Below are 26,767 nucleotides of genomic sequence, written 5' to 3' on the forward strand. Positions count from 1 at the left end.
ACTGAAGCAAACTGAAAGGAAGCGTCGACATTCTTTGATGTTACTAACTCACAGATATAACAACGGTATCAACCTTAAAATCTAGTATGACGTTTATTATACAGGCAGCTACTTGCGTTATATTAAAATATAGTGCTTTTAGTGATCGGCTCAAACGGTTAAACTAAATTTCAGTTGAATTAGAAAAAGAGTGATTATTCTTATATCTCATAAGATATAGACTACCTGTAAAAAAACTGTAGAAACACGATGACGGATTTAACAGGGTTACGAATGAACGTGGCCGCTCTGAAACGAGTAGACCCCTACGTAAAAGATATTCTAGAGACTGCAACACACGTAGCACTTTATACTTTTAACGCAATTAATAATGAGTGGGAAAAAACTAACATTGAAGGTGCTTTATTTGTATATTCACGAAATGGCGAGCCCTATAACAGTGTTCTGATCATGAATAGGTAACGTATATACATACATAACATGTATATGCATACACATATATTTGTATGTATAAATGTTTGTCTATATTTTTTGAATATTTTAAAAACGTTCAAAGACTAATGAATAACATACATATATATATATATATATATAATGAATTATATAGATATATAAATCATATTATTCATTCGTATTCATATAAAGTATTTATATAAAGATAATATTTCAAAAAATTAATTTTAATGAAAATATTAAATATTTTAATATAATTTATTATAATTTTCTTATATGAAAAAATTATTTTTAATTATTTATTAATGAAATAAATTAATTATAAACTATAAATAAATCTTTTATTCATTATATAAATTATGTTCTTGCAGATTAAATACAAATAACCTAGTAGAACCAGTTACACAGGGTTTGGATTTACAACTTCAAGAACCCTTTTTACTCTATAGAAATTCTAGATGCAACATTTATGGTATTTGGTTTTATGATAAAGAGGAATGTGTACGCATTGGTGCAATGTTAAATAAACTTATCAAAGAATCAGAGGAAAATCGCAAAACTTATAATAAACCTACTGTTAATGTGAAAAAAGATAGTGGTCCTAATGTGAATAATGTTGATATATTCAGTATGCTTAGTAAAGCTCAAGAAGATTTTAATATTAATAGAAATAACAGTAGCAGTGGAAGTGGAGGTGTTAAAGAAGTACTTAATACTAAGTCTCCTTTAAGTACTCCTGCAACAGATGATGTATCTGGGCCACTAGCTGCACCATTAGGTCCAGATGTTACTTCACAGAGTGTAATGGATTTTTTTGCAAAGGCAAAAGTTAGTAATTTGCGATCAATTGTATTTATGATTTCAAAATAAAAGATAGAAAATATTATTTTATAATTATAAATATAAAATATATATAAATATAATTAATTTTTAATATCTTTTCAGGTTAATACTGGACATTTTAAAGCTGGAGATCAACCCACTTCAGGAGGGACTATTACAAATGAAAGTAATCCTATTCTTGCTCGATTAATGTCACATCTAACAGCTCATACAGTCGAACATATTGAAAAACAACATAGATCTATAACTCCTCAGCCAGCTACTCAACAACAATCTCAAACAACTCCAACTGCTATAATAACTGCTAATAGTGCTAGTAATACTAATGCTTCAAACAGAACTAAAAAACGAAGTAGGACTGCATCTCAACAAGATTCAATGATATCTACACCTGCATCTCTAACTCAAGAAATTTTACCACCTATAAATCAAAGTACTACTGATACAAATGGTACTACAGGATTTCTTAGGATACAATCACCCACTAATGCATCATCTTCTACTTCAACAAATCATCAAGCCTCAGATATTATTGGCTCTAGTAACTCAAATCCACTTGCATCTTTATTTGCTAATGCATCTGCGACAACGGTAAGTAGACATATATGTCAATTTGTATTGATATTTTTATATAAGTATCAAGATCTGATGGTTATAATTTAATTAGGCATCAGAAGATATCATTACGGCTCCTACTTTGTCGGGAAGAGGATCAGCACCAGCTTTAATTCCTCCTGTAATGTTTGCTGCTCCTAGTCCACCTGAACCTTTAACTAGACCATTAGAACCACTGACAAAAAATCAATTTCTTCGAGCTTTTAATTATTTGTTGAGGAGTGATCCAGATTTTATTAACAAACTTCACGAAGCTTACGTTAAATCATTTGGTGAAATACTATCCTAGAACAATGACTTGTTAACTGATATAGCTGAAACCCGTCATGCGGGTTATGACGGCCGACTGATAACATCGAGCAAAACCTATAGTATCTCTATGTTACATGTACATAGATGGAACACAATGTCCTGCTCGAATTTCAATTAAACATGACTGATATCCCAATTTTTGGGAAGATCAAATCATAGATACAAATAAAGATACATACCTTAAGCAGTATTTTTATAAGCTAATACACTTTTTCCCATAAAAAGAAGTGACATGGATCGTGAATGTGTAACAAGGTATGAGACAAATGGAAATTGTAATGAGACGAGGAATGTGAAAATTGTACGATTTTAAACTGTGATGCCAAAACATTTATATTATACTAACATTTTATGGTTACTATTTCGAAACGAAACAAAACAAATTTTCTGAGCTGATCAAATAGATTACCTATTTTACGGAATAATGACATACCCTTCCTATATATCGGGTATCGATAATAGTACGTGTATGTAATTGATAAAAGGAGAAAATAAATAGAGACCGATTACTGAAAAATTATTTCAATATATTTTAAGTCGATTTTCGCATCGATTTATCCCTCATGAGTAACACATGTTGTAAAACAATGTCGTGGTACATACTTAATAATATAATTATCATACACAGAGTTATGTCATACTATCACAATATAATATTTATATGGAATATAATTACTATATGATGAGTACATGATGTACCAGAATAATAGACTTTCAAAAAAAGATATCTTATACGATTAAAAAGAAAACAATCAGACTTTGTGTTCTTCATTCATTTTTTATCGATATTATTCCTCGATGGAAAAGATATTTTTTTTCTTATTGCAGGATTATGTGTATCCTTTAAGATTATATAGTAACATTATTATGAACCTTGTGTGATTAGATCTATTTTTCGATCTAGGAAATTCGACGACATCGTAAATCGCGATTACATTACAATTTGTACGCCGCCTAAATAAGCGATATCATCTAATACACAATATAAAATACATAATCTATTTACAATGCTACAATAAAGGCGATATCATGCATTTCATTTTTTTTTTCTTTATTTTTTTTTTTTCTTCTTTTAATTAACGTCATGTACAAAGGTCCTATTTCATTGGCCTTTTCTCACTCTTCAATTTTACGACGATCATCGTTGTTTCGAGGAATTGCAACTATCGATGCACAACACGCAATGTTATAATTTACAGCAGTCGCTTTTTTTTCACAAAATTCACAGCCAAGTGGAGCTATATAAGCCCGCTAGCTTTCTAATTAGTCTTACTAATGTCTATCCGCTTTATCGAACGTCTTTGGGATTGCGAGATAATTAAACAAGAGGCACTTTTGGTGGTCCTAATAATGGCGGTCCATTATCGGGCATCCGATGTGGTCCGAGTTTGTCGCTTTGCGTCGGTACAGGCTGAAGTAATCTAATGGCAAGACTGGCCAGTATCAGTAGAACGATTAGACCGCAAATCGGTACAGCGATTGTGGCAGTCTTGAACCATCCATCTGTTGACTGACCTCCATGATTGATCGGTTGAACCGGGCCGAGAAAAGGTCGCTGATCACCCACCAACACTGTTAATGATAAAAAGTCTTTCGTTATACACGAGCTTGTTTGAAATAAATTATGTAAAAGGTATCATTATTCATAAATTCATACAACCTTCAACTTTCGCTATTGTTTTAAATCAATGGTTCGAGACATTATATGTATACGTATACGTAATAGAAGTTTGTATAGTTATATGTATGCTTCTTTAACTTGTATCTATATGTATATGGAACAAGTAAAAAAAATTCTTCATAATTTATGTAAAAAAATTTGATTAATCGAATTAAAAATTAATAGCGTTAAAAAGCAGTTTTACGATGTAAAGTAACAAAATAAACGATGAAATGCATAATGCAAAAATGAAAATGGCACTCGATAGCACTGCATTAAATCTATACAATTTTAATGATATTAAAATGAGAATATTCATTTAACCTTGAAGAGTCTTGTTGAGCCTGTTTCTCATGGCTGGACTGTCTACGTGGTTGCAAAGATCCTGCTCGCAACAAAGATATCCCGTGGGACATTGCCGTTCTTTGAAGTTTTCATCAAGACAACCACTGTAAGCGTTATGCTCTGCTCTTAATAATGATGGATTTGCATTGGATGGTAATTCTGTAAAACAGCCTTTGCCGCGGCACATGTATCCTTGAGGTACGCATTCCGGTTGATTGCAGTAACACCTCACTTCTCGGATGTGCGGCGAATCTGTAAATGAGAAAAGTAAAATAAATATAATAAGATTAATTAATTTTTTTTATTACAAATGGGATTATATGTAAATGTATAAATCGTAAGATTTAATAAAATTAAAACCAGCGAATGGAAATAAAATTGTATGCAAGGATATCAAGTTCACAATACAAAAGAATAGCGTCCACGAAACAAAAATAATATTACAAGATCAACGTTATAAATTATCTTTAATGTTATCGAAATTCGAAATCCTCGAACAGAGGGAGAGAACTTTGAGGTCAGAGAATATTCTTCTGAATTGGAATAATGTTAAAAATGCGATAAAGATAGCAAGGCATTCTTTCGAGAAAAATCTTTTTTTCTCTTTTTTCATACTGTTTTAGATAATGACAGTTATGATTGATAAATGAATCATTCTGACTAATGATGTGTGACATCGCGGGTCATCTACATACGTTTTCTTGTATTTGCCTCCGTTCAAATGTTTCAAATTTGATAGGATTTAATCAATAAATTAATACGATTCAGGTAATATATTACCCGATTTATTAATTAATTATAAATTCATCTTTGTTTATAGATCTGTACTCGATAAGGCAATTCCTGCAATATAATTCTAAGATCGTTAAGCATGTCGTTCAAGCATTCAAGCATCCTAAATGTAACAGCGTTGATATAATTGGCGGCTTCCCTTAATGAATACCCGACTAAAGTCATAAAAGATTATACCCTGCTCGTTGCAACAGGTATACATATAAAGCTATATATACTTTCATTTACCTGCCGGCTACCAAGCCTTCCTTCGTTTATTCCTTTATTTATTTATATTCGTTTAAAGAAACTTATAATTTTCTTTGAATGTATTAATAAAAAAATTGTGCAACATAATTTTAGGAAAATAAAAGTTGGGGCAAAGTGTATGCATTTCTTAGCAGCACGTTTATCAAAGAAAATTTTTCAAAATAAATGATACAGAGGTGAAAAATTTTGGTAAAAAGAAATGTTTGAGATATTCTGCTTGAAAGGATTTCAACTGGGAGGTCTGGAAGAAATCTACCTCGAGGAACAGGCTCGATACACTGGGACCGTGCTTGACATAGCGTAAATATACATTACACGGAGAGAGTAGAGTTCTCTCTCGCAGTGTGTTAATGAGAGCTGCATGAAATAAACGGAGAGACATGGAGCATTTCGCAGTGACTAACCATCGTACCGCTTGTTTATTATGATAATGCGAAGCCATCTTTATCCGTAACTTTATTCTTGCCTTCAGTTTAGCCTTCTTTCAGACTCTCCCTTGGCGTTACTTCTTTCAACCGATGGAATACAATTTATTTCACTGTACATGGATTCGTCGCAATTTCCACCAATAACAAAATTTAACGGGATGGAATAATTCATTAACACAATCGAACGTCATCTCGATAATTCTCATGAAATTTTCTCGGCGCAATTGTTGTTCGACGTTCTTCCCGTCTTTTGTCATCGAATCACAAAGAGATGCGATGAATCGATCAAGATGGAACTTTGAAATTACGAAGCGTGTCAGACCCTTTCGTCGAGGAAACAAAGAACATTGGTTTTGCAACGATTAGCCGCAGCACACTTGTTTATTATGGTAATGCGAGATCGTCTTTATTCAAGATATTGCTCCGTCTACCCCTGAATCCTCTCTTCCCCCCTTTCACATTAAACGATCCTTTCTCCCTCGACAAAATTTCTTGCGTCCTCCTCTTTCTCCCTACTTCTTGCTAATAAGCTTGTAGCGGTACTCTCTCCCTCTCTATCTCCCCCTCTTTCTCTTAATCTTCTTTCTTTTTCTCCCCTTCACCCTCTCGTTTTCTCTTCCTTCATCGCGCATCTTCCTCTCCGTTTCATCCACGAGGCCCAGCTCATCGGGGAATAAAAAACGTTAAAACAGCCGAGTCACAAAAGAAAGATTAAAGTAGAGAGAATATATGGAGAGAGGCATGCGGCCTCTCGTTGTGTGTGCACCGCTGCTGAGCCGCTGTTCGCTCAGTTGGCCGGGTCTCACGAGCCTTTCAGAGCGACAGAGAAGACCCTCGTAAGAGGGTCTTTTAAGAAAACTTCTCTCTTGCAATTCTCTGGGTTACATAAACTTCTTATAGAAATTTCAATTAGATGCAAAGTATTCTTGTCTCTCTCGAACGACTCTATTAAGATTCATTTTTTAAAACGAATCATATCTTTTTTTTACTACGAGGTATGCAAGTTGAAATTTCATTTCGTTCTTTTCTCCTTTCTTTTTTTTTTTTTTTTTCTCTTCTTTCTTTCTTTTTTTCAAACAGAGCGGTGAAGTAACGGGTAAGAGGAGAGAACTGTATTTCGTCGAGGAAGGAGAGAAAGGGAAAGAAATAGGGAGCTGCGGAGAAGGGCCTGGTGTGCGTTTTAAAATAAAAAGGGAAAAGGGGAAGCAGCGGGAGGTCGAGAAGGCCCGGGCAAAAGAGAGATACGGCCGACATGCCTGGAGTCGAAGAAGACCCGTCCGAAAACAAACAGACTGCTTCGCGGGGTCGTTCGTTATGCGTCCATGGCATATTAATTATTTCCCGACGGGTTCTACCCCCTGTCTCCCTCATTCTCTGACCATGTTGCTCGTAATTCTTTGTTTTACATTTTTTCTTCGGTTGCTAAACGATTACAGGTTCGAGAAGCATGAAAGTAAATCGATGTTCTTGAATTCCCTGTATTATTTTCATCCCACCCACTTTGGTACAATGAGATATTTTACGAAATGGACTGGAAAATTTCCAGAAGCTCGTTCCTAACTAACTAAGTAAGTCTTTTCTTTTCTTTTCTTTTCTTTTTATAAAATAAGATATATTTTAAAAGAATTACTCTTTTCAGATTCGAATTGGCCTCGATGTAACAGCGTTATTGATTATCTATAATTTATGTAAATGCTCGCCCTTGTTTTGCGAATCGAATGCGAAAAGATAAAGAGGGAGAGGAGAGAAAAAAATATAATTTGCAATGTCGCGGGTAAAAAGGTAGACATGTCTGAAATGCTGGATGAACGTTCTCTCTGGTATGTTTTGCGCTCGTAAAACTGTCCGATTTCTTCGGCCACGATCGGCGAATATACTTCGTATTCGTATCTCTTCGATAAAAGCTTTTAGCGACGCACGCTATGGTATATAACACGCTTTCGATGAAGCTTAACCTTTAACTTACTGACGTTAGATATATGTATCTAACCGGCCGGGACATCGGATATATCTAACGAGATACACGTGCTGGTTACTTGTAACTCTCAGATAAACTTGTTTATTTGTTGAAACTACAACAACAGGCGTCGTGGGTTCATTCGACTCGCTTCTTATCGGGAATTAAATATTCATTTATGTAGACGAACTCAAAGTACGCTCGGCCTGTTGTCCGTTCACTTTAAAATTAGCTAATTAACCAAATCTTTTTTTCCTTTTCGATTCATCGTATTTATTTCTATTAATCTCTGTCAAACGAACTAATGTATAAAATCTTAACCTTAATGTTCCGCGAAACTATTTTCTCGTTACGGTTCGTTAGAATTTCACCCGGCAAATAAGAAGCTACGATCGACGTGGAATTCAACGAGCAAAAAGATAATCGATACCCGCGTCGATAACGAGTCGCTAAAAGCGCGGTACGAAGGGTTACGATTCGTTTATCCGAACGACTCGTGCAACATGCCCGAGGATAGAAAGTCGTGCTCGACGGAAACTTGATTTGAACGAGCCCCGTTGTATATGCAATTAGAAGAGCGACGACCCATGTATATGTATACATGCACGTAGTTGCGTCGTAGCCGAGCGTACACCACCGACAGGAATGATGAAACTAATGAGTTTCTCTCGGTTCCCTCAAGTGTATCCGTAATGCACGTACATTGCGTAACAACGCCCCTCGCGTATACGCGCGCACATTTATTTAAATCCCGCAAATTTTATTTTGTCGTAGAGGAGTCGTAAGAGGAACGAGTTGCAGCACACCTCTGATGACATTAACCGACCAATCTACCGGACACCGATAGATACGAATATCGGATTTTCTAATTAATTAGGGGTAATGCAATTAGCATTATCAAAGTTATTATTCGTCAAAGTGATTCGATCGTACGTACGATTTATTTTGCCTCGTGGTGCAACGATTTGTTCGATCGACGAAGGAAAAAAGGATACGGAATTTCGTAAGTTTCGATAATAAGACGAATTTTTTCTTTTCTTTTTTTTTCTTTTTTTTTTTTTTTTTTTGAGTCAGTTTATTATTCGATTGATATTGTTCAGAGTTACGAGAGTCTGGCCGAAGAGAGAAAGTTTAGTGCTACGCTCAATTATTCATTCCGGCAACCGCGTTACAAGGTAATTGTAAAACACAGAATGACTCGACTGTCTTAATTTCTAATTAGCAACATCCACCGTTCTAAATTGCCGCAATTAGTATTCCACTGGGACATGAAGCGCGTTGGTGGTCGAGTGTCACGAAGTCAGCGTTGAATTTCACAGGAGCACACCCGTGGTGACGAATTCGCTTTGCGTCTACCGTGGAAGCAGGAAGGAAAGTTGTCATCGTAAGAAAGAAAGAAAGAAAAAAAAAACATTCGAAAGGACAACGATCAGGGATTACAGCGAAGATTACGAACTCTCTAAAGTCTTGGTTCGCGCGCATGGAAGACGAATGATGCACGAGGAAAGGGTCGTTTCTCAATCTTGGCAATGGTATACACTGACTTTTGCACGTGCCTCGTCGGCAGCAGCTCTATTCGCCTGTCGATCAACCGATCTTTCGCTCATAGCTTAACGCGTTACGGAATTCGAAACTCAGGTTATTGAACTTTAATCAGATTCGAAACGCGAATAATTACGTACGAAAATATAAAGTAAAATCATTTATATACATTTATCAACAAACTGTTTCTTTCCTCGTTTGTCGTGCACACGCAACGTCGTGTTACTTAACCTATTTCCATCTATCCGTCTGAACAATGACAATTTATTATACATCCGTGAGGATCGTCATCGGATTACAGGACACGCGATCGAAGGTAAAAATGAGTGGAACGGGCGGCAAGAGTATTAAGGTAGCAGTGGGAATTATAAACGGTTTTTAAAAGGACAAAAAAAGAAAGGGGGGGGAAGGAAAGGTTGGCGAAACGAGTCACGTTCTATGATCCACCGCGGGACACCTGTTCGTATCCTGGCCGCGAGTGGGCCTATGAACCTGCCGAGTTATACGAAAACAAAAAGGTCCTCAGGAACGGAAGGTTCCTCATCGACGCCGAGGCCGAAAGGAGTGGCCACCGGAGGAAGAAGACGAAGAAGAAGAAGAGGAGGAGGAGGAGGAGGAGGAGGAGGATGGAGAAAGTAGGGGAAGGAAGGAGGACGAGAACAGAAGGACCGGTCCTCGGTGAGTTCCTCGAAAGATTCGTGAGAAACTTTGGTCGAGGCGGCACGCTGTCTTCGTGGTATTCGAATACTCAGGTCGTCGGATCGGGAAGAAGGTTAAGCAGCGATCCGCGATGAATGGGATCGGATATTGAACAAATTTGCTGGCCCTTTTATTGGCTTTCGTCGGTATCTCGGATCGATGAAATACTTTTGGGCCGAATTCTTCGATGACGATGACTTTAATATACAACTTTAATTTATAGGAATTGTAAGAGAATGTCGGGGATGATTTGAGAGTTTTGATTTTTGAATTAAAAATATGTGGATGAAAGTATGCGTGTAAACAGGACACAGCTATGCTACTAATTGTCAAGATCGGTGGGGATTAGCAGGGTTTAATAGGAAACAGGCTAATTGGTTCGTTAACTTGGAATATGTGTATATCCTTTTTTTTATGGAGATTTTGAGCGTGCCGCTCCGATCGGGACAGTGGACAGACAACCGATAAAAGCTGTAACTAATGATCCCCATTAAACGGGGTCGGATACAGCATGAATTTGGTCGATTCTTCATTGACTTGCAACGAAAGATGGCCCCGTGTTTCTCCCCAGGAGGTCTAAGATACCTTTTATTGCAGCTGCGTAGATATTTTGACCCACGGTCTCGAATCATCAAGGTACATATGGCAACCTTATATATAATCTTAAAAGACAACGGTGCATCCGTTTAATGGATTTTTTCTTTCTCTTTCTCTCTCTTTTCTTTGTTTTTCAACAAGGATGACTGGTCAAGAACAAGGCATCGATTAAACTTTTTTCTCCTCCCGAGATTTCACGTCGTGAGAGGAAAAAAAAAAAAAAATATTCTTGGCAATTTTTTCTCCTTGTTATTAAGAACGAAATTAATATTCTTACCAAGCATATTTAAGCCAAGTTGGAATGCATTCTCGATCAACGTTATCGCGATGCTATGATCGTACGACATAGAAGAATATATCGAAAAACCTATGGGAAAAACAACGAGAAAATAGAATATAACGGAGCGAAGCGATATCTATAGTAGATGCAACGATGCAAAAAGATTGGCCGAACGGACGACAAGTGCACCCGCATAATGGGCCGGTTTTTTCCCTTCCTCCTTTCTCAGGCGGACGACTGACGACTCGGGAACCCAGGCTCAATAAAACTTTTGCTTTTCGTGATGTTGCGAAGTCCTGCCGGCTTCTCGGAGTTGGAGAAGGGAGCCCGACCGGATTCCACATCGAATGGAAGAAAGGGCTACTTAAGTTCTTTATTGACGGTGACACGAGCCAAATCAATTTCGCGAATGGCTGGCTTTCTCAGGTGTCGCAATCTTCAAGACGGCGAAGAAGAGACTTTACGTCTCTTTGGAACTTGGAATGTTTCCCCTTGTCTTTCTTCCACGGTTCAGATCGGATTGGCATTAGGTCAGATTTACGAGACAAGGAGAACGAATAAAATTGGGGCGCAACGATTTTTTCAATTCTCCATGTTGGCGTATGATTCGCGAAGAGGAAAGTAGAGGAAATATAAATTAGGCGAGGTTTATGCCTTTGTTTTGAAGCTTCGATAATTTCTCAAAACTCTCATAAACCTCTATTGATATTGGCTCGTAAAACGTTACGAGGATCATTTTCGGTTACCAGGGAAAGGAAACGAAGGAAGGAAGGAAGGAAGGAAGGAAAGAAGAATTGTCGTTAAGATATTTTCTTCGAGTAACTTTGCTGCAATTTTTTTCTTAGAAAAACGAGGCAACGAAATACGCGATGTCAAGCATTGTGTGCCGATAATTGCATCGATTATTCTTTCAATAAAAAAAAAAAAAGGATAGTTTACGCAGAAATATGTAAAGATAATTATCGTTAATCTGTAAGAGATGTGTAGACATTATCGCGAGGAAATCTCATTTTCATTTCCGTGTACGCTATGGATTGGTCGATTAGGGGACAAGAAAGTTAAATTAACGCGAAGATAGTGATTGGACGCAAAGCATTAAATCATCGTGAAAATGAATACGATACGATCTTCGAACACGACACAAAACCTCTCTGTACGTGCGGATCGGTTTAAGTCAATTAAATAAGAGAAAGCTTTACTTGGTCATTTCGTTAGTCCATTCGCTTCCATCGAGGATACTAATTTCACCGATCGTATCTCGGTTATGCGAACGAAGAAATTTATGGCGCCTAATGGCGTATAATGAATAAAGGATCTTAAATCAAACAGAAGCGACGTAAAGATCGAATTCTCTGAACTCGATTCGAGCGATTTTCGAACGATCGAGTGGAAAATTGGAGAATAAAGCTAAAGAAAGACAAAAGGATCTTCGAAAACTGTCGGTATTCCCACTCTATACTTTCTCGAGTCTTCTCAAACTATATACACGCCATAAACCGAGGGCCCAAGATCTCTCATCGAAGGTTATAGCCGAAGGCAATCGGCTCTCCTGTAACGAATACTTTGCTCGAAAAATTGTCCCCGGCGAGGGGTATATGTCTACGGGTTTCGGCTAATTTTCCTTTCACAAAGGGTACGTACGAAGCTGGTATTTGCGTTGGGACCTGTAACTATCATCCCCGAAGTACCTGGCCATTAAAGAAGAGGGGAGGGAACGCAGCGAACGAAGAAAAGGACGGGTGGTTATGCGGGGTGGCAATTAGCAAGAACAATAGGGACCTGGAGGCCCTTATTTCTGGGAAGTAGGAGGGTCCCTCCTTCTGGGTCCTGCCATTCCAGGGGCCAGGTATATGTATTTTAGTCTATAAGACCCCGTTGTCTTGTCATGCGCTCGTGTGCGTACGCGAGCTTTGGTATTTCGGCGCTAGAAGGCAGGTTCTTGATGTTTTCGAGAGAGGCAAACCAATGATTAGCCCTACTTAACTTGGCTGCGTGGACGCGGTGCGGCCATCGTCAAGTAAAAGGCATTCTCATCAATTACATGCAATTGCCAAATTGCTCCAAATTATATGCGTGGATCGCGGACCTTTTATGATAATCCTTGGTCGTTTCGCTCGGCCGAATATACAACAGCCACCTTTAATTATCGTTAACCCGGCTCCGTTCCAATTTCCATTAACGCAAACGTAAATTCGATAAAACGAATCGAGTTCCTTTTTTCCCGACCGATTCGTAGCGTACTATATCCGTTCAAATATCGTATAACAAGTTATACGAAGGAATTATTCGTTTTGAAGGAAGTGAATCTTTGAGGAACGAAACGTCGCTCGTTAAATATCCCTCTTCGTGCCTCGTAAAGCGAATCGTGCCATTTTCCTCGTATACGATTCTGCCGAATGTTCCGATGAACGCTTCGAATCGAAATTTTATGGCGTAGCATTTAGGTGTTGGACGAGGCAAATAGCTCTGACAATAGCTCTCGTCACGTTCGCGGACGTAAAGTGAAATGTCCCCTTGTTCTTCGTTCGTTTTGTACGTGTGCGATTGAATAGCGAGGCTAGAACGATGATTCTTTAAGCGCGTTCCCTGAGTAAATAATACTCGTAGAAGCTAACTCGCGTTAGGATCCCCGATTACGCCTTGTTACGCATCGAAATTATCGAATGAAACGCGATCTATCAGGAATAATAAAAATTCCCGTTAACGTTAACAGATTTAAACAACCAACACTTTTTTTATATTTTCTTGCTGTTTGAAAAAGCTGCCTCGGAAGAATACTTGGTAAAAAGCGGACACGAAGCGAAGTCCAGGTAGCGGGACGCTTTTTCCCAAGTATCCGATGATTTACTATGGAAACAAAGAATCCGTCCGGCCACCACGAAGGAAGTACAGTTCAATCGTTCGGAACAGGTCTTCCTCTCGCCGAGTTAAAGGAAGTGAAACCTTTCTCTCTCGGATTTCAAGACGTTTCTATCAACGTCTGCTCGAAGCGAGCGTCTGCAATTACATTAACATGATCCACAGGCGAATCCAAAGTCAATTGAAGATGGCATTGCTATATAAAATAAAAAAAAATAAAAATTAATATCTTAATCTAGCTTTTAACAACTGCTCACTATCTTCAACAGGGGGATACTAATAATTACGTAGAGTGTATTATTTGTCGCGTCGAGTAATTACTCGAGTCGCATTGAAGTGTAATAACCAGGTTTTACATTGGTATTTACGTCAGTGTTTACGATGTAATATCTCGTTGCGTTTCTTTTTTTCAGGTGTGTACAGGTATTACGCGCGCCTAATGGTCAAAGAATCGTATCACGAGTCCTCGAGGGCGAGTCACGATCGATCGGAACGATTGAAAAATGTTACACGGGCAAATCGTGCTGCTATTTGCGCGTATACATCTAATCGTAGCTCGCACATACACGCGTCATTTGTATCCGTGGAGTTATTGTTCTATTCTCGAGAGTTTGTTCGAAACTCTCCTAAAAATAGAAGAATTTCTGTTTGGAAGTCGTGGATATTAATATTTCTCCGCGCGAATAATGGAGAAACGTTAAAACGAGTAAGGAAACGGTATATTTGAGTTGAAAAGATAAAAAAAGAAAGCGACAGGTTCACCTATAGCGTCACGAGTTCTCTTCCCGCGGTTTCCTAGCCTTCCGTCCTTCGACCAATTTGTTTCACATGGCACGTATGTTAGGAACTCACGCGCCGCTCGGGGAGATACAACCAAGACTTTTCAATGCTTTTCTTTTCTTCCCCTTTCGCCACGGTTGTTACACGCCACGTCTTGGCGAATACACGACGAGCCGTGTTTCCATGAAACGCGTGGAATTTTGAATATCACGAGGATGAGGGTGGAAAAATCTCGGTTTAAAAGTGCACAAAGGATCCGGGCAACGTTGCCGATGAACGCGACACGACCGAACACAAAAGACTTTCCTTTTTCTCTCTCATCGATGTTTGTTTTACTTACCAAACTCCGTCTTTTAATCGAGAACGAATATTTCAAACGAGTTTATTATCATTTTCTTTTCACGCTCGCGATCTCTGTTGCTTCTCAAGGAACCCGCTCGCCTTCTTTCGCCTACAAGAAAGAATTTGCTTCTGATAAATCGCTTGACACGCGCGTGTCTCTCTCTCTTTTGTTCGTGCAGCATTTGCTACACGCGACACGCGACGTCTTTCCAGCGTTATCTCGACGGTATTAAATCGAGATCGACAAAGTTTATTTCGAGGCAAGATGGATGGAAAGGTTACGATTTTCATTGACGGAAAACGATGCCTCGATCGATTCGCGGTGAATCGCGATCCATTCCAGCAATTCTGTGGAAACGGATGGATTTGTATTTCTACCTGTGCACTCACGGGTGAAATACTACGAGGCAAGTATTTATAGAGACGTCTCCTTGGAATCGTTGACATTGATTCTGCAAATCTGTCACGGCATCGGCTATATATAGAGGCTCATTGTAATTACAGTAGAGTAGGAATGTGCTATTAAGCATAGCTAATGCATAGAACGACCGTTTCTCTATTATCTTTTCTACTATATTCTCCACTATGAAACGATTTCTACTGTTTAACAGTCAAGGAGCGTCGATAATTGCTCGATCCTACTTAGATTATTATCACTTGGAGCGATACGATGATTTAAATGAAATTGCAAAATCGATTTTCATTTCGGTATATATACTTTATAAATTATTCTATAAATTAACTTCCGGTTGAAAATTGCGCCATCATCATCAAGTAAAATTGTTCGAGTATACGAAAAAGTATTTTCAACGTTTTCAACGTTCGAGAAAGGATTCGTGTTTTACGAAGACAACGTTACGAACCGGGCCTATCGAAATTTTCATTATCGACCATTCCAATTAATATCTGTAAAAATTAAGCTGCTTGCTTAATTTGAATAATCACCTGCTTGGCAGAACGGATCATACGTGTTTCGAGGAATAACTGCTATTTTTTTTTTTTTTTTTTTTTTTTCAATTAGCTCGATTGAACGAACGCATTAATTATCAAGGATAGAAAAAGAGTCTTGACAACATTCTTCCACCGCGGTGGATTTAATTGGCCCAATTTTTATTATCTCTCGAAAGGAATAATATCGTTATAAGTTTTTTTTATTGAGAATTTTTTGTCCTGTTAAATAGCCAACCGACGAATAAATTACAATGATTACGGTTCATCGTTAATTTAATAAACATCTTAATTGCTGAAGAGAGGCTGAAAAAAATGCATATGCTTGAATTGGAAAAAAGGAGAATAACTGGAAGATCGAGTCATTTTGATACTTTAACTGTAAACTGTGCACGTGACAAAACGTGAGAATGAAATTCCGCTTAACGAACGATATTACATTCTTAATAAACGTACCAAGTGTTCATTGAGAAATTCATTTTTATGCAATCGATCGGAGCGGCACAGATTGGAAATAAGGTAAACCAGCGGTGGTATAGAACGGTGCAAGAAAATTGTAGCCAGGAGCGACGTGCCCTCGTAATTTGGCAGCAAATCATTCGAGAAAAGGAAATAGCAATCGCGCGTGCAAGATAAAAAAACTCGAGACAACATTCTGTGCGACGATAAAAAAAAATGCGTCTTGCACAACATTCGTTAACGAATCGATAGGTATAACAACGAGCGGAATATATCATGCGGAAATTGCGTCAGCTTTTATGCTTTTATCGATGATCGATAGCGCCAAGATAACCATCTGTTGCAATTAAATGCATGCGAAGGATTGCAAAAATCGGACGAACAGCTCACCGACAACAATACCCGCTCCATCTTTCTTCTCCCATCGAATTTTCGTTTCGAATTCCGAAAATTAAAAGTCGCGAGAACATCGATCAATCGGAACAAACGAAGATTGATTCGCGAGTCACGTGTAATCTCGGATGTGGTGACGAGCGACAACGTTGGATAAAAAGTTCCTTGTGCCAAAGGAGGAAGGTTGCAGCTAATTGATCAAGAGTCGAGCACCCTGTTAACGGGGATGATCGACCAGCGTCGGAGGAAGCGGATGATTTCGAAACGAATGGCCGTGGTGAAGTGAGAGATTTCGATCCGGTCTCAACACTATTATAACATTATCCGAGAATGGAAATGACTGGTTCACCGATGGTTAATTCGAGTTCCTCGAGAAGGAAGAGGAATACCACTGCTATTACAGTTGAATTCCTTTGGTACGGCGCGGAATTCAACACCGCGTACGAAATAAAGACGTCTAGATGCACACACGACGAACGCAAATCCATACGATAGAAAAGTATATGATACTTACGTTTACATTAAAGCGAGACACGCGTAATATAACTATCGTTATTTACCGTGACTCAGTCGTTTAACAAGTTGCGTTATCTCGAAAAACGATACACCCGTCCGGTGGACACGAAACAGTTTTAAACGATTCTGCCTGAATAACAAGAAACATTTACCGATTACGCGATTAATGAACGTGTTCACGGCTTCTCCTTCCAGATAATTGATAACTGTAACGGCGATAACTCTTGATAACTGGCTAACTCTTCTTGCTCTTCTTGCTCTCAATAAATTTATCCCCCCGTAAATAAATAAATAAATAAATAAATAAATCATCCCGGGCAGAGGAGGAGTTTATCAGGAGGACGATGGATGTTCCCCAATCCTTTTTCACGATTAATGGACACGTGAAATTCGTGCGGGGAGAAGGCAACGAACGGAGTGGTTGGCAGAAAGAACGGGTAAGCCCCGTTTCATTTGAATTCGACGCATCTTCGGTTGCACTGGAGGATGCATGCATGCCGCATGCGTGCGTGCGTGCGTGCCTGCACGCGGTATCATGGCGCATACGAAGCACCGCATTAACATAACGCCCGCGACTCAGCCTCGAACTCTCGCGCGGATCCGTCCTCGCCTCTATTCGAAATGCCACGAATATATGCGTTCCCCGCCTTTCTCTCTCTCTCTCTCTCTCTCTCTCTCTTTGATCGATAGTCAATAGTAAATAGGAAGGAACGAATGGAACAGTTGTCGTCCCGTGCGCGTTACCTCCGTTTGCCATCCGATGAGCGCCGCCTCGCATTTTCGATCGATCGATATCCACCACGAGATTATATTGCTCCTTAGGCGCCATCGAACGTCCGAGGAATCCTTTTGTGCGCGACGCGTACCGTCAACAAATCAAATTCAGAAATACCCTCGCGGAATATCAAGCGATTTTTCGAAGCGAGAGGCGGAGGAGGAGGAGGAATGGATGGACGATCGGGTCGATGGGGAACGGAAAGTGGAGAAAGGAAAAGTGTCCGGTTAATGGGGTCGAATCGGTGTTTCCAGAAGATTGAAAGCTTCCGGAACGGTGTTTTCCAAGTATAATCGAACTGAAGTTGCATCATTGAAAGGGGGAGGGTATTATTCGCGTATATCCCCGCTTAGGAAGGATAGAACAGGAAGGATTTGATTGAATTTAAAGTGTTGCCTTAAGGCTCGAATCGTAGAGGATCGAGGCGTATGACAGTGAGTCAAGCAGCGATACGTCTTGCATTTATGATGAGGCGAACGAAGAATTATGGCCGTTTGGCGCCACCGATGAAAAAAGGAAAAAAAAAAAGAAAAATATTCATTACGTGTCGGTCTAGTGACGTCTCGGATGCTTAACCACGCCTGGTAGACGTTTTATGATAGAAGTTTATTATCGTAGAATGCGCGAAGACTTGTGTTTTTTCTTGCTTTTTTTTTTTTTTTCAGTTGCATAAATTTCAAATACACACCACTCGTAAACTTCAATATGCTTATTACGATAATGCGGAATACACGATCATGTGAATTTCACGATGCAATAATGCACGCTGCGTATCGTTTGACGCATATTTATCGTATGCATGTGCATCGGACATGAGGCGGTCGGGAGTGCATTGCAACCATTTTTGAATTCCAACAAGGTCGATAGGACGGGACACGGGTTTCAAACAGTCAAGTTATATTCGTCCCCCCTTGAGCCACTATTTTTTTTTTTTTTTTTTTTTTTCCAATGTCTACACGTGTGCCTTCCCTCGAACTTTCCCAAACGAAGTCAATTAGAACGCTTGAGAAACCGAAAACTTTCCAAGTTTTTTGAATCCCTCTTCAACGGATGAAATTCGATAAGAAAAAATTGAAAGATGCGATTATTCGTTCAACGCGAATATGTTGAATATGCTGTCTTCGTGCGATTCTCGATAGCTTGAAAAATGATCTAAATTTTTAGAGGGTAGTCATTTTCACATATTGCTGTTAACGAGATCAAGTTCGAGTAACGAAATATGCTAACGCATTTTTCACCCGCCTCACGAGTAAAAATGATCGCGAGGACGAGAAACTCTCTCGTTCCTTTTGCATTGTGCAATGAAAGTCATTAAGACGTCCACGTCGAATCGAATTTACCCGATCGTGGACAACGATTGCAAGCCATCGAGCGAAACTATCACCGTCACCGTAACTGATCTAACGTGATTTGATGCTTTGATTAATGTCTCCTTACGTTTAATTAATAACGGAAGAATCGAATGACTGTGAGTGAAAAAAAAAAGGAGAAAAAAAAAAAAAGAACGGGCGAGTGAATGAATTATCGTGCACGCTCGCCCATAAATTAACGTTTCACGAATAAAACTTTCTCCTTCTCGTTGACGTTTCACAGATTTATAAGTATATGGAAAGATAAATGCGTTGATTCCAATTAATCGTTATTTATTTCTTTTTTTTCAGCAAATCGGCAATCGAGTTTATCTTTTTTCCATAAATCGATTAATCCGCCTTTCGAATAGCGCGATTCGAGCATTTTTTCCCCCTTCTTTCTTTCTTTTTTTCCTTTTCCCGCAACACGATCGAATTTAATTTAAGCATACGATTCGAACGATAGCAAAGTGGCTGTAAATAACTCCTTGGGCCCCGATTCGGAAGCAGATAGCGGTTGATACGTGGGTGGGTTGTATGGAGCGCGAGGGCGCCAAGAAAAATGTCTTAACTTTTATCCACGGCCGGGTGTTCTCTCGCGATTACGCGTTAATAATATCTCGAGCGACGATCAACACTTCCGTATACTTCCGTCCATACGTAAGATCTATCAGATGCGAGATAACCGTAAAAGGAAAATCGGCTCGAAGAGAAGAATCGATTATACGATTTGCAATTTTCCTGTTATATATTGAAATATAACTCCAAAAAACGATCGATTTTTCGATTCTCGCGAGAGAAACGAAATTTCCTCCGTTCTTACGCGCTACTTTGTCAAAACGAAACGAGATCAGTGGTGCACCCACACTCGCGAGACCACTTTGACGCGGCGCAATGTGTTTGGCGTACGTGTTTGCGCGCGTGTAAGTGGAAACCGCGTATTTACGTACGCGTGGACGTGCACAAGACAAAGAGGTATAAACTCGTCACGCACGCATGCACATTTGTGTGGCCGACAGGCGCCACCGTGCCGCTTCTGTGTTCGCCTGTGTGCGTGTGCGTAGACGAGCGCACGTAACACCAGCTGCAACTCGGCCGAGTGTGAACACGTGAAACACCGGCTGTACTCGCGTGTGCGTGCATGCGTTACGTTTGTCGGCGGCGCGCGGATGAGCTCGCATTTTTCGACGCGGTTACTTCGCTCGAGACAAGAGCGTTTTCATTTTTGACATCTCTCGTATTTTTCTTTCTTTCTTTCGGAAGTCCCGTTGTCTAAGATTATCTTAAACAGTCGATTTAACCGTGAGAAACGATTTCTCAAGTTGAAAATGTTTTTTTCGAAGTCATCGCGCAAGAAAAATTTGCATCAATTGGCGCGTGTAAAAAAAAACGATAATTCTTGGACCTCTTCTCGTACAAGCAACATCGTTCGATAACATTTGTTAAAAGTGACAATTGTGCGTCTGCGATTCGAAACGAATGACTCATATCGTAAAATCGACCTCGCTAGTCTATAAATATGCAACCGGCTGCACGTTCCGAACGAACAGAGTTATCGCAATTCCGTAACTTGTTTGTATCGCGCAGATAAGAGATTCGAACCACGGAGAGGTTTACGTAATTTTTCTTTTTTTTTTTTCAACCAACCTTCGAAAATATTGAAAACGTTTCTCTCGCCGGATGCGCGCATTAAAACCGACACGCATCGATCACTTTGATCGATCGATTCGGTTCTCCGCTCGATACAGACCGATCTTCGATTCAATGATTTCCGGGAAAATTTCCGCGACGAATCTTTTCTAATCTGCGTCCACTATAAATACAAAATTCCGCGCGGTTCGTTCTTCCTCGAAAACGAGGGATCGACGCGGCTCGTCGTAGATAAACGGTCGGATTCGTCGGATGCATTAGATTAACGGCTTCTTCGCGATCCAAGAAACGGTAAGAGGGGAGAGAAGCGGGGGAGAAGCATTTTTCCCGGGACGAAGAATGCGATGTGCCGCGCGTCTCAGAAACTATAACGCCGGAGTGAAATGGTTCCGTGAATCGAATCTCATCCCATCGCGAGTAGGACGCATAAACGGATCTCTCTGTGCAGAGAGAGAGAGAGAGAATAGAAAATTGGAAGAGGGACATGTCGCGAGATCCTATCGCGCGACCATTTCCTCTCCTCCCCTCCTCCTCCTCCTCGGGAGGAATTGAAAACGATCGACGATGAAGGTGGTGGTTAGGTAATCCATCGAGTAACGCAACGAGCAACATGCATAATCTATGATTTATTGTTGTATCGCACGATTACGTAACAACACTTCTCCTCCATTTCGTTATCGGCGAGATTAAACGAAAATTAAACGTTCGTTTATCCGTACGAATACGTAATTCGGGCGCGAGGAAGTGAAGTTTTCCCCGATTTTTTCCGTCCCGTTTCTCGTCCTCGATGCGCACAGGATGAAGACTCGAGCGACGTTAAAAGGAGGACCGCGCAGACAAGCGTGTCGGAAGGTAGGTATCGTGCACATAGGCATTATATTATGTACTCTGCTATCCGCGCGCCTAGCTGGCGCCCGACACATACTTTATCGTCTTTCTAAACTCGGTATCGTGCGAACGGTAAAATTTAAATATTTATTATTTCGCAAGCGCGCCACGTTTGACCGGAATTCGTACGGTTTGGCCCCCACCGACTGATCCCGCAGGACGCGCATCCTAGGTGGCGCCACTTGGAATCTATCGATCGATATCGTGAATCATTTTTGGCCCAACGATCCAGCCGAGCCTCGTCGCGTTCCCTTTTTCGACCACGCTAACCCCATCCCATCCCCCTCTCTTCCTTCCCCATTTTTTAATATCCTCTTCCCACCGATTTGTCGCCGCATGCTAGGCCGATTCAATTTTCGTTTCGCCATCGTTTATTCTCTTTACCGAGACTTCCTGCATTCCGAGACCCTTCCTTCTCCGCAACTTTTGCTTTACCTGCTCGTCGAGAAAACAAGATCGCCCAGTTTGTGTCACAGAGAGAAGCGGGGCGAGGGAGGGAGGAAGGAGGAAGCCTCCGGTATTTTTCTTTCTTTCTTATTATCACTCGAATACTCACGTGCATCGATAAAACGTTGAAATTGCACGCGTCCTTAATTGCCCCGCGTTGCTTGCCCGCCACAAAAAACGAGTTTTAAAATGGCATGCTGGTGTAAACCTTTTTTTTTTATTTTTTATTATTCTCTTTTTTTTTTTTTTTCTTTTTCGTTCCAAGGAACGTACAATTTTGCAATTATCGTGGCCGAGCTGCCGTACCACGCACCACGTCTGCATCTGCTTCCCTCTTATCTTCACTCTTTTTCCCCCCTCCCCCTTTTATCGTCGGGACACTTGCTTAAACGATTCCAACCATTCGACGCATCCTATACCCCTGCCATCTCCCTATTGGTTACGTTGCACGGTAAACGAACACGGTAAAGCAACCCTTTATCGAGCCTTTCGTTACCTGGCTACAAATTATAAATTTCGAACGCGTACTCAACGATGTCCGCCTTACTCGAGACCTTGTAATTCGAGGCAATTCGACAAAGCGTTCAGAATTTTCGAGGGCCATTCTACGAATCCCGAGTGTCATGGAGCATGCAGAAAAGGCCGAGCCAATTAATGTACTTCAGTGACTTCAGCGGTCTTAATTTAGAGAGCGGCGTTTCCCGACTTTTATTACTCTGGCGTCAAAGTCGAGTGGCAGCCAGTCGAAAAGTTTTGAGCACGAGAAAAATGATTCGTCGCACATGCTACATCGGTTCTCTGCGTTTAGTTAAAAAAAAAAAAAAAAGAAGAAAAAGAGAAGGAAGAAGAAGAAGAAGAAAATAATTGCATTCCCCGTCTTAATTGATTCGCATCGATCGATATCGAAGCTCGTTTTAAAGCTTTGCCGCAAGTTTATTTATTATGCCGGTATAGATACGAATCGCTCGCGGATTAATTACGGAAGAAATGTTGTATCAGGAAGAATAAATGATATTCCAGCGGGTGGATACGTTCGAGCCGAGCTGGCCACGTGTAATAATAAACGTTAAGATGTAACGTAACGACATGGATGGATAATGAAACAACGCGATCGGTAAAAATTGTGCAAAAATTCTCCATTTCTCTGGATCGACACTAACGATTGGAAATTCGAACGAGGGAAACTTTGAACGAGGCAATTCCATTATTTTCATCGATTCGGCCGTTCGTGTCGCCTGGCGCCACCCACGTGTACCCGTTCACGCGGCCGTTTCGAGCGCGGTCACGGACCGTTTCCCCACAAACTTTCCCATGAAATCATGCACTGAAAATGTAACGTTACCGTTGTCATCGGATTTCCCCTCGTTATCGGGTAGCACCTCGTAGTCCCCTGAATCGAGATCCACGGAAGCACCAACCGCCGCAGTTAGACTCGACACCATAGTCGCGAAAGTCAACAAGTCCCGCGACAACATCATTAATCTCAACCTCGCACTTGCGTTTATTCGTCGATATCGTGCGAATCGTCCACTTCCTTCCTTCCGCGTCACCGTTCACACTCAGCGACACTGTTTGCGATCGCGGTGAAATCGTGATCGAAACCCCATCGAATTCGATCGTCGTCGTTCTGATTCGGATCAGAATTTATTATTACTATTATTATTATTATTCGTGGCCGCGATCGATCCCGGTCTCTGTCCCGATCTCGTTTCGAAAATTCATAACGAATCGAAGCAACAAAAAAAAAAAAAGGAAAAAGATTCACGGGCAGACACGGCAGACTCGTCCAAGTGGTTTTTCGCGAGCGTCCAATCCCGACGATGGTCGACGCTTGACTGACTGACTCACTTCGGTCTCTCGAAGCAAACGGCGTGCAGCCGGACGACTCCGCCGCGGCTGGCGCGCACCAGGGGCACCCGGCGAAGAACACTCGCCAGATAGTTTTTAAACGAGTCCCGCCTCCGGCTGCGATAGTGTGCCCCTTGTCGGTGAACCACGCACCGTGAACGCGTACAATACGCACGTTCAACGGCTGTCGTTTAACCCGTCATCTAGCCAATTCTCATATATACCACGATTCTGTTTAATTTTAATTATGCCACAACTTCGTAATCGTTCGACCAGTCTGGGATAAGGAAATTTCCCAATTTCCAATCCGATTTTCCGATTCTGATAGATAGAATAGATAGATTTTACTTTTATTTCCCGCGCTCGAGTTCGAGACAGAAATAACTCGATAAGTTTCGCGTCATTTGGAACGACACGAATGAACGATTTTCGTGTAAAATGGGATTGTTCGTGTCCGTTTCCAGATATCGTTTCGATTCTCGAAGTACGATGATCACAGATCGAAGCGATTCCTAGGGGTTTTCAGCCATCGGATCAAGAGCGCGCACATGGCCTCTGCCACTTACGTTAATGGCAGCCACTGTACCAGAACGTAGTATGCGGCCAGGCCGGTAGAGTTGTGTGTTGGTAAAAGGTTGAGTAGTGCGGATCGACGCCGGGAAATGGGCGGTTGGTGAGGGAAACGAGGGACAGGGAGAAGGGAGACAGTGGCGCCTGAGCCCCGAGGCAGAGACGCCACGTTTCCTTGGTGTGGGTGAGTGTCTGTGGAGCTCACGATGCGCACACATATTCTTCGTCCTCCCCTCCTCGCTCTCTCTCTCTCTCTCTCTCCCTCTGTCTTTTACGCGCGCTCACACACACACACGGTTCGTGCGTCCTGAACGAAGGAAGAGGGACGACGATGAAAAGAGCAGCAGCAACTTACTTCTGCTGTGGATCGTCAGCCTTCCTCCTGACAGGCGGCCTCCTTTTTAACTTTCGTCGTGCGCTATGTCGTCCGTCCCCGCTCATTTCTTTTCCCTACTTACGGATAATAATGCCCGGCGCGCCGCATTTACACAACCTTTCGAACGCGTTCGATTCTTGTCGGATTCTTTTCGGCGAATAAGATCGCCATTATCGAGTCTGGTCTAAATGAAAAATTGCCATGCCGATGATAGAGACGGAATGATCTATAAAGATCCATAAATATATCGTCCAAGTGCTATTCCGTATCAAAGTGTCGACACCTAAGCAAAGATCGACTCACGTAATGGGGATGATAAACGAGATAAATAAATCAGCCTTTGTCCGGATAATCGGTCAACCCTTCTCCTCCTCCTCCTCCACTTCCTCCCTCCTCTTTCAGCGTGCATTATGCATACGCGTGCCCCTCGATAGACCTTTTCACTTAAGCGCGAGATCTCTTTCGTCCCGGATCGTCGAGGATCGATCGTCGATAGGCAGGGATCGTCACCTGGTGCGACCGGTTGCGGATGAAGGAAGAGAGGAAGGAACGGACGAGAGAGTATTAAATCCGCTCGGCTAATTCGTTGCTTTAAGTGGTTTCCTCGAAATGGTATTTCGTTCACAGACGGTACAATATCTCTCGTCGCCGATTTCAATCTTCTTGTTTCGCCGGCCTCTCATTTCTGCTTTATTCCCCCTCCCCTCCCGACTCGTGCCTCGTTTCATTCGATATCGCGTTTGTTCGATCCTCCCTTCTTCGCTTCTTTCCTAGATCGATCGTAAAAATAAAAAAAAAAGAAAAGGAAAAAAACGCAGTTCCAAATATCATACGCGATCTCCTTTTCGGGAACTAGAGGACTCGCTCGGTGTTGTTGGATACACTTCTTTGAATATAACCACCGAGGTATGAAGTTTATTTTTAGCCGGGCATTAGCCAATTAACTATTAACTCGTTGGCGCCACGACGTTGCTCCTATTTTTGCTTATTTCTTACACGAGAAATGCATCGTTGCCCTCTTCCGAATCTTCGGTATGTTCCGAGTGCCGAGAATAATCCGATCCAAAGTGACGCGCTCAATGCTGAACGCTGTCACCCGGACATCTCGCAAATGAAATATATATCTGGCACTGATCTTGCCTTGCCTTGCCGATATTATTTTTAAATCCGTTCCTTCCAATCTTTCTCTAACGCCAAGTCTATCGTTCAAGCTATGAGCATTTAGCATAGTTATTCGTTCGACACTTCGTTCCTCCTTCGTGAATTCAATGCGTTTCAGTCAAGTTACAAGCGAACAGATAACAGCGAATACGAATACAGCGAGAGAAGTATCGTGTAGTTCGTTGACACCGTGATACAAACGCTATGAAAGAAAGAACTATTATCGCTTATTAATTATGCTATGTAGAGAAGGCGAGAACGTTTATAGAGATCGTTTCGCGAATAAAAGGGGATTGAACTTGTTCGAAACAAGAGCAAGAACAAAACTGAGAAGAACTCGAGAGGATAGAGAGAGAGAGAGAGAGAGATATCTTAGTTGCTAGTGGCTCGTGGATGAACCAGTTAGACAAGCTGAAGATATTTATCTAAGATATTTGGTCATTCGTGGATGCCTGGGAGGGGGGAGGGGGGAAGGAGAAGGACGAGTGTCTACCTATACGAATCGCGGGCCTGTACGTTTAACCGAGTGATTGATTTTCGTCGGGCGCAACGAATGTGGTGGTCAAGGCGGTCGAGTTAGATCCAAAGTTGGACCCGACGAGCACCTGGTTATGGATAGTTCTCAGCCAACGCT

At 41.0% G+C, this 26,767-nt stretch overlaps 2 protein-coding genes and 1 long non-coding RNA gene across 3 annotated transcripts; 2 read left to right on the plus strand and 1 right to left on the minus strand.

Moving 5' to 3' along the window:
• The first annotated feature begins 5 nt into the window (after positions 1 to 5).
• Positions 6 to 2,740, plus strand: DCP1 (decapping mRNA 1). Its single transcript, XM_086914292.1, has 4 exons — positions 6 to 458; positions 825 to 1,281; positions 1,399 to 1,887; positions 1,964 to 2,740. The coding sequence occupies exons 1-4, from the start codon at positions 250 to 252 to the stop codon at positions 2,198 to 2,200; spliced, it is 1,392 nt and encodes a 463-aa protein (XP_086770418.1). The 5' UTR covers positions 6 to 249; the 3' UTR covers positions 2,201 to 2,740.
• Positions 2,730 to 24,610, minus strand: LOC100868069 (BMP and activin membrane-bound inhibitor homolog). Its single transcript, XM_003689849.4, has 3 exons — positions 23,521 to 24,610; positions 4,208 to 4,480; positions 2,730 to 3,795 (listed from the first exon to the last, which is right to left on the minus strand). The coding sequence occupies exons 1-3, from the start codon at positions 23,654 to 23,656 to the stop codon at positions 3,542 to 3,544; spliced, it is 663 nt and encodes a 220-aa protein (XP_003689897.1). The 5' UTR covers positions 23,657 to 24,610; the 3' UTR covers positions 2,730 to 3,541.
• LOC147656578 (uncharacterized) lies at positions 8,109 to 9,370 on the plus strand. Its single transcript, XR_015294156.1, has 3 exons — positions 8,109 to 8,657; positions 8,755 to 8,829; positions 8,909 to 9,370. It is a non-coding gene; the product is annotated as an uncharacterized LOC147656578 (long non-coding RNA).
• Positions 24,611 to 26,767: the final 2,157 nt, after the last annotated feature.

Source organism: Apis florea, unplaced genomic scaffold (assembly GCF_048593485.1).
Source record: "Apis florea isolate Af1SG1 unplaced genomic scaffold, ASM4859348v1 contig_3587_pilon, whole genome shotgun sequence".
NCBI lineage: Eukaryota > Metazoa > Arthropoda > Insecta > Hymenoptera > Apidae > Apis > Apis florea.